Here is a 19,592-nt window from a genome sequence, read left to right on the forward strand (position 1 = left end):
GAGAATCGGTCGAGGAGGAAGAATCTGCGGCTTCTGGATCTCCCAAGAGAGTGGAGGGGTCGGATGCTGGAGCATATGTGGCCACGATGCTGAACACAGGGACAGGGAGCGTGTCCTAAGATGGGCAAAAAAGGAGCGGAGCAGCAGGTGGGAGAATGCAGAGGTCCGTATATATGAAATGAAAATCGCTTATTGTCACAAGCAGGCTTCAAATGAAGTTACTGTGAAAAGCCCCTAGTCGCCACATTCCGGCGCCTGTTCAGGGAGGCCGGTACGGCCTCCGGACTGGAGCGCGGAGGTGGCCAAGAAAAGGGCCGGGTACAATCGGGCTAAGGCGGTTCTGCATCGGAAGGGGGTGAAATTCGGGATGCTGCAGCCGGCGCGACTGTGGGTCACGTTTAAGGACCGGCACCATTACTTTGAGATGCCGGAGGAGGCGTGGACCTTTATTCAGGCCGAAAAGTTGGACACGGGCTGAGGGTCGGTTGTGAGGAGAGGTCGCGGGGGGCTACTGTGGTTACTGTGCTTTGGGGGATGTTCTATTCTGTGCTGTTTTGGTTCCTTGGGTGCTGGGTGGGGTAGGGTGAATTGGTTTGAAGTGGGGGTTTTGGGAGAGTGTGGGCATCGGTGGTTGGAAGGACGGGGCACCGTTGGGGGAGGGGAGATGGGATTAGGCTGCAAAAGGGCAATTTTGGACACTAAGGGCAATTCATCATGGCCAATCCACCTAACCTGCACATCTTTGGACTGTGGGAGGAAACCGGAGCACCCGGAGGAAACCCACGCACACACGGGGAGGATGTGCAGACTCCGCACAGACAGTGACCCCAGCTGGAATCGAACCTGGGACCCTGGAGCTGTGAAGCAATTGTGCTATCCACAATGCTACCGTGCTGCCCAAACACTCAATTGTTCTCCCCACAAATACAGAACCACAAACAACCCATAAAGAGAGATACAGGGTAAGCACAGTCCCCATCCCCTTATTCAAAGATCCAATCTCAGTTCCATCTCTCATTTCTGTTCCAGTCCTTCATGTTGTTCAAACATTTTCCAGTTATAACTTAAATTACCGGTTGTTTCCAACTGCCATGGAGTTCCAGCAAGTTCCATCGAATCAGTTAGTCGTCGAGGATCCATTTTCTTCTCTTGCTGGTGTCTAGCTAGCTTTCTGAAATCACTCGTAGTACCATATGTTATTCTCTACGTCTGAATAAAGATTGTAGACTTCCAGTTAACACAAATACTTTACTCAATGGGTTTGTTCTGTTTCCAGAGCTTAATTAGATATAATACAGCCAAGAGGTATGACCAGTGAAGCTACGGTAAACTGCCTATGCTGAGCTGTCTCTGTGTGCTGCTGCTCCCTAGCCCTGCGCCTCTGAAAGAGATGGATCCTGCCTTGGGCTCGACCCTTTATACCCGTCTCTGATGCCCTCTATTGATGCTGTGGCTGTTACATCTGTCTGCAGTCCCTGGTGTATGTGCAGATGTATGTACGGATGTACAGATCACTACAACTCCTGCTCACTAGCCAACCTTCGCTTGCTAGTGTGGAGGCCACAGCCCAGGACCCCTCCCTCCTAATCCCCTTCCAATCCCCTTCCCCATGACCCATCCCCTGAAAACAAAGACAAAGAAACTAAACCAGTGCAAAAACCGCAGCCCAGAAAACGGCCATTAACTCCAAAGCCCAATCTAATTGTAATCAACTGTAACAAAGGTAAACTACCCTTCCCGTTCAACCAACCCAAACACCCAATTGTTCTCACCACAAATACAGAACCACAAACAACCCATAAAGAGAGATACAGGGTAAGCACAGTCCCCATCCCCTCATTCAAAGATCCAATCTCAGTTCCACCTCTCATTTCTGTTCCAGTCCTTCAGCGTTCACAAACGCCTCTGCCGCCTCCACCGTCTTGAAGTAGAAGTCCCTCGAATTGGGGATCACCCTCCGCTTCGCTGGGAAGACCACGGCGAACCTCATGCCATTATTGTAGAGTGCTGCCTTCACCTGTCCGAAGGCCACCTGCTTTCTGGCCAGCTCCATCGTCAAGTCTTGGTATATCCAAAAGCAACGCCTTCTAACTTCACCTCAAGTCTTTGCTTCGCCCAACTCAGGACCTTCTTCATGAAACTTAAGGAAGCAAATTATAACTGCCCTCGCTGGCTCATTTGCTTTCGGCTTGGGCCTGAGCGACTAACGGGCCCTATCCAGCTCATATCAGGAGGGCTCTTCACTGCCGCACCCCCCCCCCCCCTCCCCCAACACCTCTGCCAACATCTTTGTGAAGTACTCATTCGGCCTTGGATCTTTCACCCCCACAGGCAGGTCCACAATTCGTAAGTTCTACCTCCTCGAGCTGTTCTCCAGGTTCTCCACCTTGGCTCTGAGACCTTTGTTAACATCCGCCACCCTCTGCAACTCCTGACCCATAGAGGTAAACTGGTCTCTGTGCTGCGACAGAGCCTCCTCCACCCCCGTCACCTTATCTCCTTGCTCCCACACCTCAGCCAATGTCTTTGACACTGCCGCCTTCACCGGGGCAATCGCCTCCACCACCCACTGCTTCATTGCAGCCATCATCTCCTTTCGCAGCACCTCCATATGCTTAGTGAACTGCCTCTCGAATTCTCTGGCCATCACCTCGGTCAGAGTTTCCACTGTGAGGGGAGCGGTCCCACCCAGCAATCCAGCCTCTGCCATCTTTCCTGCTGCCGGCTCACCTGTTCACTCGATGCCGAACTTTTGCTCGTTCCCTTCCTCCAAGTGGATTTCTTCGGAGTCTTCAACAGAGTCTTCCTTACGCCTTCCTGCACCAGCTTGTTCAAAACCTGCCCCTGAAACCGGGCATTCAAATCCAAAAACCGTTGGAGCAGAAGATAATTGATGGGTGATTTTCCGGCTGTGTTGCTTCTGGCGCAAATCCTACTATGTCAGGAAAATTTGGTGTGAGGCCAAAAATTTGATCCCGGCGCAAAACTGTTTGCGATCTTCCCTGGCCCTTCCTGCCAGCTGAAACTGGATGTCACCCAGAAGCTGATTTAAATGTATTTTAACGAGATTAAACTCCGATCTCACCCCTCCCGCAATCTTCCCACCCACCAGCAGGATGTCAGCCGGGCGCCAATTACTATTGATCATTACAAACGTGGACCAGTCACGATGGACTCTGAGAGGGATAAAGGATCACCAGCATTTCTCCTGAACCTCTTTGATCACCGGGACTTCCCCTGAGTCCTCGCCACTTAAAGCCTGCAGTCTTTCTTTCTGCCTGGAGACTCTTTCTTTGCCCCTCTTTTTTAACTGGGACATCTCTCTGCCCCTCTCTCTTTGGTACCTCACCCTGCCCCCTGTCTGGGAATTTCTTTGGGCTATATCCCTGTACCCTCTCTGGACAAAGGTGCTCTGTCCCTATCACATGATTGGGTTTTTTGCACCATTTCCCTTTTTGTACAGGCGCACTGGGCCCATGTCTTCGGCCTGAAGAACTTCAAATAGTGTATTATGCATGCACAGCCAGTTCCTGATCATTTCAATTCATTTCAATTCCAATGGCCTGCCAGGAATGGATTTCCCAGCCCCTGTGCGCTGACTAGGTAAGTCCGGATTTTGTATTACACGATCATTGTTTTTCTCATGGCTTGTGCGTCATATTTTGTGAGACTCTTAAAATATTACCTGTAGTCAGTTCATTTCTTGACTTGGTGCCTAGAACATACACTGTCTGTCCTTGCAGATTATTAGTCCTTTAATGTCACAGGTTCTAATCTTCTCCCGAATATGCCTTCTTAGAAGACTCCAGTGCTGAGAAATGTTTAATAAAGCTATTGGACAATGTGTTGGAATTTATACACCTTTAAATTTGCATTTTGTGTTCAATATTTTGCCAGTCTAAATGTTGATTTAATTTCTTGGTAGATGGCATAAAATATTTAATTGATATGAAGAACTAGGACTAAGTTGTTACCTTAGTTTAGCTTCAGCACCTGTCTTGTACAAATCATTCTTTCTGTATTTTTCAGATATTCTGAATGATGCTGTTTTTGATGAGGACCACGATGAAATAGTTATTGTGAAAAATATCGATATGTTTTCACTTTGTGAGCATCATTTAGTTCCATTTTTTGGCAAGGTTAGTACATGATATGAAGTGTGTATGTGTAAAGTAGTTCATAGAAAAGTGTTATTTAACACCACAGAAGGGAGGCATTTGACCCACTGCCCCAGTTTCCATTATAATTCCATTCCCGCACCAAGTGGTGCACTAAGGCAGACTTTCATCTGTTTCCATGGTTAGTAATTGCCAGCCAGGTTGGTAGTCTGTCCGGAGGCTTAGACATTAAGGGATGCCATCCGCATCAAGCATGGTTGACCAGGAGTCTCTCCAGCTCATACCACCAGGCATTGCCATGTTTGGAAGGATTTGCAGGTTGACGGACTCGACCTGTTTGACCGCATTATGAACGCGCCTTCCTTGGTCATTAAGTCCTGCAGTGGGACTCAACCTCCGAGGAGCTTCTGACTCCGAGGCAGGGACACTACCCACTGCACCACGAGATTTCTCTGCCACAGATTAGCTCTCTGAAAGAGATACCTACACATCCCATTTGCCTGCCTTAACTGCCACGTATTTGGGTGTCAGTGTGTGTGGAGGGTTAAATCATCAAAAAGTGAAGGTGTTTTCAAGAAGCCAGCATTTAACTGGAGCATCTTCGTGAATATGTCGGAAACCCCAGTAGGACAGGCAGGTCTGCAATTAATTGGCTAAAAGACAATCGTCTGCACCTTTTAACCATGGATTCTGCCTTTAACTGGAGGCACATGGGGCGGGATTCTCTCAGCCCGCGCCGGGTTGGAGAATCCCCGGGGTGCCGCGCGAATCCCGCCACTCTGCTCCGATGCTGGAACGCGATTCTACATACCTGAAAAAACATGCGGGCGCGCGTGGCGCCCCATCGTAGCGGCAAACAAGCGGTCGTAGCGGCAATTCTCCGTTGGGCCAGCGATCCTCCGGGCCGGATGGGCTGAAGTCCCGCCGGTGTGACCGGATGACACGCCAGCGCCGTTCTAATATGTTCTAAAAAAGTGTCAACCAGTCGTGCTGGCTAACGCTGCGAGAGGAGGTGGTTGACGGCGTTGAGGATGGGGACCCCGGGAGGGGAAGCGGCACGGCCGTGGTTGCAGGCAGAGTGGGGGAGGCCCCCCGGGGGTTGGGGGGGGGGGATCTTCCCACACATACGCTGCCGGCTGGGTGGTTGGCGAAGGAGCGGTGGGGGAGACAAAGGCTTCGCGCGGCCACGGCCCGCCATGGCAGGGCGGATCCAACGGCCCAGATGCCATGACGGCAGACACGCGGATGTCCACCCAACCCGTAATCTGTCGCGGCTCAGGCGTCCCGGCCGTCTTCGCGTGTGCCAGAACCCCCATGCCACACCAGCTGGTGGCACCTACCAGCGAGAAGGTCCAATGCAGCACACACGGCAGCCCCCGGTGAGGGCAGTGCCACCAGATGGTGGCCCTGGCAGGGGGAACGGCCAACAGGTCTCAGGGCACCGAGGGGGCAGGGTGGGGCGTGTGCTGGCAACTGGGTCCAACCATGTAGCCCATGGCACCTGGCTGTGGAGGGGGAGGGGTGGGGGTATATGCCAATGATGAAACTTTGTCTACACCTACCCCCTGCACATCGTACAATGTTTAGCCATCTTCCAGAGTTGTTGGCTGCCGCTTGTCTGCATGAGTCCCAGTGGGAGCTGGAGCAGGGGCGTGACAGGGAGATGGCGGAGCCTACTGTAGAGGAGTGGGCCGCAGTCAGACATGTGCAAGCCGCCCAGGCGGAAGGGCCACATGCGAGAGAGGTGCAAGAGGAGCACCAAGCAGTGCGGGAGCCACAGCACGAGGATGGTGTGCCACGGCCACAGAAGTGTGCGATGAGGCCTCATGTTTACCGGCCCCGCATGTCCTTCGAGGACTTCTCGGACAGGGCATGCAGAAGGAGACTCTGGATGAGCCGGGAGACTGTCGACCACATCTGCCACCTTATGGCACACCTGGCACCACGTGGGACCACCTCCCGGTGGTCATCAAGGTGACGGTCGCCCTCAACTTCTTCGCGACAGGGTCGTTCCAGTCACCAAGTGGGGACATGTCTGGCATCTCGCAGCCATCGATGCAAAGGTGCATCCGGGCCAGCAATGAAGTGCTGTATGACAGCGCGGACCGATACATACAGTTCCCTGTGGACCGCGCCCACGAGGATGCCCGCGCAGCGGGGTTCGCCTCTTTTGCTTGGATACCTATGGTCCAGGGTGCGATCGATGGAGTGCACATCGCCATGCGGCCCAACTCTGAGGAAAGGGCCATGTGCATGAACAGGAAGGGTACGTACTCCATGAACGTGCAGGTGGTCTGTGACCACAGGATGACGATCATGCACATCTGCGCCAGGTACCCTGGTAGTGTGCATGACTCTTTTACATTGGCCCAATCGTTCATCCCTGGCATGTTCGAGGGACCCCCCCCCCCCCACCCCGGCTGCGGGGCTGGTTGCTGGGCGACAGGGGTTATCTGTTGCGGTCGTGGATGATGACGCCTCTACGGAGGCCACAGACTGCCGCGGAGCACCGCTACAATGATGTCCATAGTGTGACCAGGGGTGTGGTCGAGAGGTGTTTTGGGCTGCTCAAGATGCGTTTCAGGTGCCTGGACCGCTCTGGAGAGGCCCTCCAGTATCCATCGATGAGGGTCGGCCGCATCGTTGTGGTCTGCTGCGTCCTGCACAACATAGCCCAGCAGAGGGGCGATGTGCTGGAGGAGGAGGAGGGAGAGGATCAGGACGAAGAGCACTCCTCTCCAGATGAGGGGGATGGTGAGGGGGGGGCCGATGCACGGGACATGGGGGATGGACGGCAACGGGATGCTGCCCGGCTGGGCCAGCAAGCACAGGACGCGCTGATAGCCGCACGTTTCAGCGACCACGGTGGGTGGCAGGATTGATGGGCATGGGCACAGACAGCAGAGTTTGGCACCTCCCCCCAGCACTGACCACCCTCACCCCCACCATCACCACAGCACCCGCATGCATACCACCCCTCCATGACATAATCACCTGCGGTACAACGGGATGGGGGTCACACGGTTGACGGTGCAAGCGGGTCTGGTACAAGGCATGGAGGATGATAACAGCCTGCTCAGCGATGGGCTCCGAGCCATGCACTGTTCGACATTGGCTGACTAATAGCGACATCAAGACCCTCCACCTGGGTGGACCCTGCGTGCGGCCTAGACACTACATCTCATGGCCCTGTTGTATGGCTGGGAGCGGGTTGGTGTGGGAGAACCGTGGGGGAGGGGGAGGGGGGCCGCATGTCACACTCACCGGAGTTCAACATTCCATCGCAGCACCCCGCACCCACACTGGCACCCAGTCCCCGCCCCACCCCCTCACACACCGGATAGAGCACAGAGGCAGCGTACATAGGTGTTTAATAACGAACATCCTGTACATGTGCCCAAGCCCATTTAACTATTCTGTGCCCTGCACCCATGCCAACTTAATCAGCGTCTACGTTTCTGGCCTTACGGGCCCTATTACTATGTCTAGGTGTTCCCCCAGATGGTACAGCAGAACTGGAGGCGGACTCCTATGACCCCTGCCCTGTAACTAGGGTCTCCTTTGGCGGCCTTTTCCTGGGGCGGCCCAGGTGACGGGGTGGGCCCGGCTGCACCTCGGGCAATTGGGATGGCGCGGTGCCACCCTGTTCTGCCACTGCCCGCCAGATGCACCAGGGACGGTGGGGGGGGGGGGGAGTCCGAGGTGGCGCGGAGTTCCGGGACCTCCCCTGCAGGGAGACCCGGAATGGGCCACATCACCTCCTCCTCCCTCGGGGTGCCCGGTGGCCCCCGGGGCTCTCCATGGGATGGGGTTGCGAGTGGATCCAGCACCTGGGGCACCCCCGTCACCTGGAGCCGCCAGTCCTGGAGGCCCACGCTGGTATCGACCAGGGTCTGGACGTTCGCAGCCATGGAGCTCGGGGAGTTCGCCATCCCTGTCTGGCTCTGTACATCGCCGTCCATCACCCGGGCAATGGTGCTGATGCTCTCAGCGATGGCCTGCTGAGACCGGGCCAGGTTGTTGAGCGCCTCTGCGATGTTCAGCTGGCTCTGGCTCATGGCTGCCTGTGAGAGGCAGCCCTGTCCTGGGCCGCGGAGGCCTCGTGCACATGAGGCCCCATGCCTTGCAAACTCAGACCCACGCCCAGCACCGTCACCACCATTGCCTCCATTGCGGACGCCACCCGTGCGTCATTGGCCTGTGTGGCACTCATGACTGGCACAATTTCCTGCTCCTGGACACGGATGCACCCCTCCACCTGTGTCTGCAGGTTCTGGAAACCGGCCGTCAGCCCCTTCAATCGTCCCTGGGTCCCTGACTGCATCGGGTCTATGAGTGGGTGAGGGAATTCCAGGAACTCGGGACCGTCTGCGGCCGGGCTGACCTCCTACCGTCAGGCCCCTCGGCTGCTCCTACCTCCATCTGTTGTACTGGAGCGGCTGTGCGGTGCCCACCAGTTTGTGTCCCAGAAGCCTCATCACTAAAATGGCCAACTGAGGTGAGAGTCTCTGCGGTGGCGGATGGTGTGGGAGACAGCTGTGATGCAACCTCGGTGTCTTCATCGGACCTGTGGTCGGAGGTCCCCTGGGGTGCGGTGTCCTGTCTGTCTGTCCCCTCCGTGTTGGTGTTGTGTTCTTTCATGTCTGTCCCCTGTGTGCTTGTGTCCTGTGTCATCGTGTCGTGTCTGTCTGTGCCCTGTGTGCTTGTGTACTGTGGCGTCATGTCGTATCTGTCTGTCCCCTATGTGCTTGTGTCCTGTGTCGTTGTGTCGTGTCTGTCTGTCCCCTATGTGCTTGTGTACTGTGGCGTCATGTCGTGTCTGTCTGTCCCCTATGTGCTTGTGTCCTGTGTCATTGTGTCGGTTCTGTCTGTCCCGTGTCCTGTAACGTTGTGTCGTATCTGTCTGTCCCCTGTGTGCTTGTGTCCTGTGTCGTCGTGTCGTGTCTATCTGTCCCCTGTGTGCTGGTGTACTGTGGCGTCATGTCGTGTCTGTCCCCTGTGTGCTTGTGTCCTGTGTCGTATCTGTCTGTCCCCTGTGTGCTTGTGTCCTGTGTCTGTCTGTCCTCTGCGTGCTTGTGTCCTGTGTCGTCGTGTCGTGTCTGTCTGTCCCCTGTGTGCTTGTGTACTGTGGCGTCATGTCGTGTCTGTCTGTCCCCTGTGTGCTGGTGTACTGTGGCGTCATGTCATGCCTGTCTGTCCCCTGTGTGCTTGTGTCCTGTGTCGTCGTTTTTGATTTGATTTATTATTGTCACATGTATTAGTATGCAGTGAAAAGTATTGTTTCTTGCGTGCTGTACAAACTATGCATGCCGTACATAGGGAAGGAAGGAGAGACTGCAGAATATAATGTTACAGTTATAACAAGGTGTAGAGAAAAGATCAACTTAATACGAGGTAGGTCCATTCAAAAGTCTAATGGCAGTAGGGAGAAACTGTTCTTGAGTCGGTTGGTACGTAACCTCAAACTTTGGTATCTTTTTCCTGACGGAAGAAGGTGGAAGAGAGTATGTCCGGGGTGCATGGGGTCCTTAATTATGCTGGCTGCCTTTCTGGGGCAGCGGGATTATAGATATAGTCAATGGATTTGAGGCTGGTTTGCGTGATGGACTGGGCTACATTCACGACCTTTTGTAATTTCCTGCGGTCTTGGGCAGAGCAGGATCCATACCAAGCTGTGATACAACCAGAAAGAATGCTTTCTATGCTGCATCTGTAGAAGTTGGTGAGGGTCGTAGCTAACATGCCAAATTTCCTTAGTCTTCTGAGAAAGTAGAGTCATTGGTGAGCTTCCTTAAATATAGTGTAGTGGATCAAGGCAATCCGGGAGGCTGGGGTTGATTCGTGCCATGACTAACCTTTCAAAGCATTTCATGATGATGGATGTCAGAGCCACTGGACGATAGTCATTAAGGCACGCTGCTTGGCTTTTTTTTGGTACAGGGGTGATGGTCGTCTTCTTGAAGCAGATAGGGACCTCAGATTGTTGTAAAGAGAGGTTAAAGGTATCTGCAAATGCCCCCGCCAGCTGATCCGCGCAAGACCTGAGTACCCATCCGGGTACCCCATCTGGGCCAGTGGCTTTCCGAGGGTTGACCTTCGAGAAGGCTACTCTGACGTCTGCAGTGGTGATCTCAGATAAAAGTTAATCCGCGTGCATAGAATGCGTTGAGCTCATCAGGGAGGGGTGCGTTGGAGCTGCCGATTTTACATGCCTTCATCTTGTAGCCCGTTATGTCTCGCAGACCTTGCCATAGACGGCGGGGGTCCGTGTGGATAGCCTGGGTCTCGAGCTTGGTCCGGTACTGTCTTTTGGTATCTTTGATGGATTTCTTTAGATCATTGGATGGAGGGATTCTACAATTCATGGGCGTTATTCATTATGCACATTCGAGAATTTGATCACATTGAACATCAGGCGGGGTTGGGGGCTGGGAGGGTTGGGAGGAGGGGGAACTGTACATTAGGGGGGTTGGGGGCTGGGAGGGCTGGGGGGAGAGGGACTGTATGTGTTAATGGTGACTGGGTGATTTCTTTTTGTCATTTGTTTATGTTAACATGCGGGCCAATGTCTGGGGTTTGGTCGGAGAATGGGATCGTTGTTATTGACATTACATTCGTTACTGATTATTGTTTATTGTTGGGTGTAAATTTGCCAGAAAATGTGAAAAAGGAGAACAAAAAAAAATTTTTTTGAAAAGAATGTAAATCCTCCATAATCAACAACCAATGTTCCAGAATACAGATACTTAATCAATGTTCCCCACCTGTATATTCTTAATCTTAATACAATTAGTATTCCATTAACGGATTCCTCACTTTATAACGTAAACGATTTTTGAAACAAATTGTAGAAGAATGATTTTCCACATTCCATGTCCCTCTTCAAGGACCTCCAGTAGTTCCTTTGCACAAACATGCGCCGACTATGCTGCCCGTCTAAACTAAAATCTTCGACACTTCCGGAGTCCGTATCCCTCTATTCCCAATCTATTCATGTATTTGTCAAGATGCCCCTTAAACGTCACTATCGTCCCTGCCTCCGGCAGCGAGTTTCAGGCACCCACTATCCTGTGTAAAAAAAAAACTTGCCTCGTACATCTTCTCTAAACCTTGCCCCTCGCACCTTAAACCTATGCCCTCCAGTAATTGACCCCTCTACCCTGGGAAAAAGTCTCTGACTATCCATCTGTCTATGCCCCTCATCAATTTGTAGACCTCTATCAGGTTGCCGCTGAACCTCCTTCGTTCCAGTGAGAACAAACCAAGTTTATTCAACCTCTCCTCATAGCAAATGCCCTCCATACCAGGCAACATCCTGCACTCTCTCTAAAGATTCCACATCCTTCTGGTAGTGTGGCGACCAGAATTGATCACTATACTCCAAGTGTGGCCTACTAAGGTTCTTTACAGCTGCAACATGACTTGCCAATTCCTATACTCAATGCCCCGGCCAATGAAGGTAAGCATGCCGTATGCCTTCTTGACTACCTTCTCCACCTGTGTTGCCCTTTCAGTGACCTGTGGACCTGTACTCCTAGATCTCTCTGACTGTCAATACTCTTGAGGGTTCTACCATTCACTGTATATTCCCTACCTGCATTAGACCTTCCAAAATCCATTACCTCACATTTGTCCGGATTAAACTCCATCTGACATCTCTCCGCCCAAGTCTCCAATCTAAATCCTGCTGTATCCTCTGACAGTCTTCATCGTTATCCGCAATTCCGCCAACCTTTGCGTCGTCCGCAAATTTACTAATCAGACGAATTACATTTTCCTCCAAATAATTTATATATACTATGAACAGCAAAGGTCCCAGCACTGAACCCTGCGGAAAACCACTGTTCACAGCCCTCCAATTAGAAAAGCACCCTTCCATTGCTACTCTCTGCCTTCTATGACCTAGCCAGTTCTGTATCCATCTTGCCAGCTCCGCTCTGACCCCGTGTGACTTCACCTTTTGTACCAGTCTGCCATGAATGATCTTGTCAAAGGCCTTACTGAAGTCTATATAAACATCCATTCCCCTACCTGCATCAATCATCTTTGTGACCTCCACGAAAAACTCGATCAAGTTAGTGAGACACAACCTCCCCTTGACAAAACTGTGCTGCCTCTCGCTACTACGTCCACTTGCTTCCAAATGGGAGTAGATCCTGTCTCGAAGAATTCTCTCCAGTAATTTCCCTCCCATTGACGTAAGGCTCACCGGCCTGTAATTCCCTGGATTATCCTTGCTACCCTTCTTAAACAAAGGAGCAACATTGGATATTCTCCAGTCCACCGGGACATCATCTGAAGACAGTGAGGATCCAAAAGTTTCTGTCAAGGCCTCAGCAATTTCCACGGGGGAGTTGGTGGCTGGGGGAGTTGGTGGCTGTTGCTGGAATGACGCCCATTAGAGGCTGTGGACCCAGGCCACAGATGAATGATTAAATGTCCCCCTCCTGCCATTGAACAATTGGGGGGGAGCTCCAAGATTTTTCCCAATATTTGAACACCGTACAATATATAGGGGGATGGGAATCGATGGAGTAATACAGTGTTTTTCAAACTTTTTTGCCCGTGACTCATTGTAACCAACCGGCCAATCATCGCAACTCATGCCAAACGACCTTTGCGACCCACATCGCCCGAACTTCACAACCCATCATTTTCACTTACCTTTAATATGACAGGTGAGCCTGCTTGGTCCTCACAATCTCACTTGCTTTGTGATTCAATGTTACATTTCTGCTAAGGACTTCAGCTGATGATTTAAGTTCTCACTCCCTCCGTTGAAAGAAATCAAGGTTTTTTTGTCAAACTCGCCATGCTGAATGAAATGAAATGAAAGGAAAATCGCTTATTGTCACAAGTAGGCTTCAAATGAAGTTACTGTGAAAAGCCCCTAGTCGCCACATTCTGGCACCTGTTCAGGGAGGCTGTTACGGGAAGTCTTTAAATGCTTAGTCTTTAAATGCCTTTGAAGTTTTGTGGGTTTCAAATTTTCTTTTGCCAGTACTTCCCTGCATATAACACACATGAGCTTTACATCATAATTTGCAGTGGCATAATTAATAAACCCATACCTCAAGAAATCATATTTACACTGCTCAGTACCTGATTTCAGCTTCTTCATGGGTTGTTCATCAGAGGCTCTGGAGCTTACACCAGCATTGCAGGCAGCTGCAAAATGGAGGAATCTCTCTCGCACCCAGAGCATAGACGTCAGCGTACTGGGCGCGTGACCTGCTCTCTGCCGCCACATCCGGAGAGAAAACTCCACCCATACTACCAATGTGGGATTCCCCAGCCTCCCAAACGTGTGCTTCTCAGCTGCGGGAGCCAGCATGCCATTTGCTAGCAGTTGCTTTGCAACTGTCAATGGGAATTCCCATTGAAACCACCTCACTTTGCCGGGAAACCCATGGGCGGGGGTTGGTGCGCCGGTGGGACCAGTGAGTCCCGTTGCCAGCAAACTGCGGGAGAATTCCAGCCCACCTCCTATGACCGCGACTTCTGGTCAATCAGCAGAAACTGAGATTGCTGAAGAACCCCTTGCTGCTACTAGCCTTCCTTCTGCAAAAGAGGCTCTAATGCCTTCCAGGGTAGAGACTTCTGAATATCTGGAGAGTACCTCAAAGTTCAAGAACAACCAAATCCCTGAAGTGAATAGGCAACCAATGCGGAATTGACGCCGACCAGATCATCTTTCTTATTAACTATTATTATGGTGTAATGATTCATTGTCTGCCCTTGTATGTATGTTTTGATGATTATGCAAATGTGCGATGGTTAATTGTTGCAATGGGACCTCAGCTGTAAAGTGGGAATGATGTATACATTTGGGGTTGTTGTTGCGTGGTCAGATTCCAGTCACGTATGTAGTTTGTCACATCATCGGCTGCTTTGCCAGCGTTGCCTCCGTCTAGATTAAGCCTTTGTCGAGTTAACAGTTATTCAGTAAACCTACGTTGCTATTTGCATTCAACCCCATGTGCTACAACTGCATGTTCTTTAGTCCTTAGAGTGCAGAACATAACAGAAGCTATAATCAATAGTTGTAAAAACCCATCTGGTTCACTAATGTCCTTTAGGGAAGGAAATCTGTCGTCCTTACCTGGTCCAGCCTACGTGTGAATTCAGGCCCACAGCAATGTGGTTGACTTTCAACTGTCAAATGACTGAGCAAGCCACTAATTTCAAGGGAAATTGGGGACGGGGTAACAAATCCTGGCCTTGCCAGCGACACCCACATCCCATGGAAAAATAATAAATACATTGTTACAAATGAATCTCAATAGGCACAGAGGTAAAAAAATGAAGTGCAGAAATACGCTTAAAATGGCTGACCTTTTTGGGAACATCTGGCCATCAGTCCACTAAAATTATAATTCATGATCTGCAGCACACATTGATTGCTATAGCAACACCAGTACCTTTACTACAAGTGCCTGATCATTCAATGGCAACTTTTACCAGCTATTCCAGCATTGTTATGTTTTGCATTCAGCAGGCGTTTCTTCATTTCGGGCGCAATCTTCCGGCTATGGTGTGCTGGAAAAGCATCTCGCTGCGGTGCAGCGTGGCCGGTGAAAGCCAGGAGACCCCACTCCCAGGATCCACCCAGCAACATCTCACGAGATTCAACGCAATCTCATGAGATGTTGCAAGGAGAATCCCGCCCACAATGGGCGGGGTCACTTCTTAGCAATCAGCCTCACTCTAATGTGCAGATTCCTGAGGTACCTGAGGCTTTGAGATTCAATCCCTTCGCCCCGGGGACCTCAGGCGGGCGGCGTTTGGTACTGGTCCCCACAAACGGGGACCAGACGGAATGGCACTCCTGGAGGTCGCCAAGGGGATCGGTGGCCACCAGCTTCATGCCCTTCGGGCAGGGTGGTGCCCAGGGGACCCTCCCATGTTGCGTTCGGGCTGTGGGGAGATTGGGTATTTTTTGGTGGGCCTTGGAAATTCTCCTTCCACAACGGGGGAATTTTAAAAATGGCGTCCCAATCTCTTGCTACAACGGGGAGTTCCTGCCAGCTGAGCTATGTGCGGCCTCGTACGTGCGTTCCCCATTTTCCCTTATTGAAAGGGAGTAACGTTGAATAGCCAAGTGTTTATTGGCACTACGAGTGCTGAGAAACGTGCGGCTAAACGCGCTCGCTCGGAGACTTTGTTCCCTTTTGGGAAGATTGCATCCTTGTCGTCCTCCCAAACAAATCCAAGTTTTTACAGACCTAATGCTATCCCCCATGGGAAGTGTACTCTAAGTCAGCTGAGGACAAAGTCATTTTTATTCTTACCATATTTATTTCTCATTGCAGGTGCACATAGGTTACCTACCGAATAAAAAGGTAGTTGGACTAAGCAAACTAGCAAGGTGGGTAAAGCGTCAAACATTTTCTTTTATATTTGATGAGAAGATCAGGTATTTCACATTTGATGAGAAGATCAGGTATTTCATAACAGATGCAAAGCTAGTTCAGTTAAGGGGCAGTTTATGGCTATCAATATGGAAATATTAACATTACAAAGGGTGTTAATTAAAGTAAAATTGTTGAGATGGTATCAGTTTCAGATCATGTCTGTTAAAGGCTTTGTAGTCTTCTGTATGGTCTGTTAACAGCAAGCCTTGACTGGACCCGTCACTGGTTGGGATGGAAAATTTGATGACCTAGCAAAATGACCATTGACTTTTGGCAGGGATATCCAGTCCTGCCCACAAGTAACTATATACAACTATACTAAAGGGTACAGGTATGGAGCTATCTCCATCCCAGGTCTTGTCATGTCTCTGGCCAACAGCACAGTGGCTCTAGGTCATGTGACTTCTTACATCACTGAAGGCAGTAATGTACTGAGTCCCACATTAACCCTATATGAACCAGACACTTCGACTACCACCCCCACCCTCAAGTCTTTAGCCCATGGGTTTGGTTTACTTCAAGTCTTACATTGTTACTTGTCTTATGCAATTACCTTAGTCTTACAACTTCCATGCTATTCCAACATTTTTGCTGTTATAGTACGAGCATCAACAGCATTCTCCCAACCCCGTCTCTCCACTTCAAGTTCCTGAGGTTTGAGATTCAGATGGTCTGGAGGCCTTGTACCACATCTCATTTGGCAATCAGTCGGGAGAGGGGGAGGCTGTGTTGACTCTGATTCTTCTTGTTGGCTTGGAGGTGGCGGTTGGGCTGACATTTGGGTACATTTTCATTATTTTCCTCCCATTGCTTTACGTTGAGCCATGCCTGCTCGGCCTGGCTGTTAGCCGATGCATGGTTCTGTTCCTCTTGACTGTGTTTTGCGGGGTGGATGAAGATGGTATTCTTCTCCTTGGCGGTGCTTTTCCTTTTTCTTTGTGGACAATCTGGAAGTCTCTGAGTCAAAGGACAAGCTTTCCTGGGGTGAGCAGAAGGCTGAGTAGTATGCCCACCTGTGTTTTGTTGTCGATGGTGACAGACTTCAGCCAAGTTCCATCATCCCTTATGGTTATACAATCAAAGAATTTACAGTGCAGAAGGAGGCCATTCGGCCCATCGGGTCTGCACCGGCTCTTGGAACGAGCAGCCCACTTAAGCCCAGACCTCCATCCCCGCAACGCAGTGACCTAACCTAACCTTTTTGGACACTAAGGGGCAATTTATCATGGCCAATCCACCTAACCTCCATATATTTGGACTGTGAGAGGAAACCGGAGCACCCAGAGGAAACCCAGGCAGACACTGGGAGAACGTGCAGACTCCTCACAGATAGTTCCCCAAGCCGGGAATCGAACTTGGGACCCTGGAGCTGTGAAGCAACAGTGCTAACCACTGTGCTACCCTTCTGGTTATGTCATGCTGACTGGAAGTTGCAATGTGCGCATGGCAGTTGATGTGCTGTGATGTACTGTCGTAGTCAGAGGTAGAATCTTCTCGGAATGCTGATCCATTTCTGGTACTACTCTCACCAGAGGTTGCCACTTTTGGGCAGTAGGTTGATCAGACCGTTGGGAACTTGCCTGGACCTGGAATGATAATGGGCAAACCAGCTCCACAAAGAGAGAAGAGAGATTGAAGATGAAACCCAAATTTGAATACTCATTAGTTTTTGAGTACTCAGGGTTGTGCTGTTGTGGCTGGCTTTATATCCTCCACTGTTGTTTATGCAATCTTTATTGTCACAAGTAGGTTTACATTAACACTGCAATGAAGTTACTGTGAAAAGACCCTAGTCACCACATTCTGGGGCCTGTTCGGGTACACGGAGGGAGAATTCAGAATGTTCAAATTACCTAACAGGAGGTCTTTCAGGACTTGTGGGAAGAAACCGGAGCACCCGGAGGAAACCCAAGCAGACACAGGGAGAACGTGCAGATGCTACGCAGACAGTGACCCAAGCCAGGAATCGAACTGGGACCCTGGCGCTGTGAAGCAACAGTGCTAACCACTGTGCTACCGTGGACCCAGGACTTTGCAGATATCCCTGCTCAGGAGAGAGAAAGGGTGGTCACAGATTATGTATATCAGCTCAAAGATCTGTTTGCGGCCATACCTCATTGATTTGAGGATCAAGACCATGTGTTGGGCTCCCCCTGTGCTATAAATTGGAGTGCCCATTGTTTGAAGCCAGAGGCCTTTCAGTCATGGTTCCTTGTCTGACAGGACTGCAGCACTGATATCCTGGTCATCTAATTTAAAATTTGTTACATGACCAGGATATCAGCATTCCAAAATGAAGAACTGCATTTCACACAAGAAGCATAGCTATGTGCCATCTGGATTTTTGCTCTCAACGTCATGCATTACTGTAGGGCTATCTGTGCTGGAGTTTTGACTTGCATAGTTTACCAAAGTGTCCCCATCTAGTGCAGTGGAAGCATTGGGCTACCCTGGCAGGACTCTGATCTCTCCTGTGAGGGTGCTTCACACCACAATGCTGGGCTGGGCAGTTCAAGAATTGCTCTCCGATTATCCCCGCGTCTTTGTGCCCTGTCAAGTTAGAATGAGGGTTGGCCTCTGCCACATGTTGTTGTATTTTCTCCCCTTAGGATAGGCCTGAGTTACTCACGTACCTCAGACAGTCTAACTAGCTAGAATGCCTTGTCTGGGTAAGATTATCTTCAGCCTGCACGAGGTCAGAAAGTGAATAGCTGTAAAACCCACCATGGTTCTGGTGTGGATGAGCTCAGCCTTTAAGTCTCCATATTCATATCCCTTTGCCATCTTGTAGTGATCATATATAAAGATTTGTCAGGTTCCCCAGGCTCTTTTATTGAATTTAGCTCTTTCCAATAATTTGTTGGATCTCAATCTGAAATAAATGTCAAAGGATTTTAAAACCTCCTCAAATTTGACTGATGAATTATCAGTATCTTGTCGTGTGATTATCTCATCTGCAATTGGCCCACTTAAGTAAAGATGTGTGCTTACTTGTTGCTGCTTCTGATTTTTCAGTTACACCCGAAGCAATGCTATCTTAAAAATCCTTTCCTTCAGAATACTTCATTTTTGTTGCTGGTGTGGAATTGTGATCAATGTTGAAGATTTTGAAAGCATGGGTACAGCTTTAAAGAATTTGTTTCTGAGATGTATCACCATTCATTGCAACTCTTCGGGAAGAGGGAATTTTCAACAAAGGCTGCATGGGTCGGCTGGCTGCCAACTTGATTTAATCAGCGATGTAGTGATGCAAGTAACCAAGTGTTTAAATGAAGCGCAGGCTTGCTGTTTAAGAGGAATCGGATGGACGTAAGGGGCGGGATTCTCCGACCCCCAGCCGGGTCGGAGAAATCGCCGGGGGCTGGCGTGAATCCCGCCCCCGCCGGTTGCCGAATTCTCCGGCACCGGATATTCGGCAGGGGTGGGAATCGTGCCACTCCGGTTGGCGCCCCCCCCCCAGGCGATTCTCCGGCCCGCGATGGGCCGAAGTCCCGCTGCTGGAATGCCTGTCCCGCCGGTGAGAATCAAACCACCTCTCTTACCGATGGGACAAGGCAGCTCGGGCTGGCTCCGGGGTCCTGAGGGGGGGGGGCGCGGGGCGATCTGGACCCGTGGGGTGCCCCCACGGTGGCCTGGCCCGCGATCGGGGCCCACCATTCCGCGGGCGGGCCTGTGCCGTGGGGGCACTCTTTTCCTTCCGCCTTCGCCATGGTCTCCACTATGGCGGAGGCAGAAGAGACCCCCTCCACTGCGCATGCGCGGGGATGCCGTGAGCGGCCGCTGACGCTCCCGCGCATGCACCGCACGGCAAAGTCATTTCCGCGCCAGCTGGCAGGGCACCAAAGGCCTTTCCTGCCAGCTGGCGGGGCAGAAATCAGTCCGGTGCGGGCCTAGCCCCTCAAGGTGAGGGCTCGGCCCCTCAAAATGCAGAGAATTCCGCACCTTTGGGGCGGTGCGATGCTGGACTGATTTGCGCCGTTTTGGGCGCCGGTCGGCGGACATCGCGCCGATTGTGGAGAATCCCGCCCCAGGTTCCCAATAGTTGAGCAAATTAATTATT

The 19,592-nt window shown here is 51.1% G+C and overlaps 1 protein-coding gene across 1 annotated transcript in view; it reads left to right on the plus strand.

The window, feature by feature from the left end:
• gch2 (GTP cyclohydrolase 2) overlaps window positions 1-19,592 on the plus strand; it is a 64,875-nt gene that overhangs the window by 20,080 nt on the left and 25,203 nt on the right. The window contains exons 2-3 of the mRNA XM_072510603.1: window positions 4,030-4,139; window positions 15,431-15,486. Of these exons, the coding sequence (XP_072366704.1) occupies window positions 4,030-4,139; window positions 15,431-15,486 (166 nt within the window). The remainder of the gene's footprint in view (window positions 1-4,029; window positions 4,140-15,430; window positions 15,487-19,592) is intronic.

This window comes from Scyliorhinus torazame, chromosome 1, assembly GCF_047496885.1.
Source record: "Scyliorhinus torazame isolate Kashiwa2021f chromosome 1, sScyTor2.1, whole genome shotgun sequence".
Lineage (NCBI taxonomy): Eukaryota > Metazoa > Chordata > Chondrichthyes > Carcharhiniformes > Scyliorhinidae > Scyliorhinus > Scyliorhinus torazame.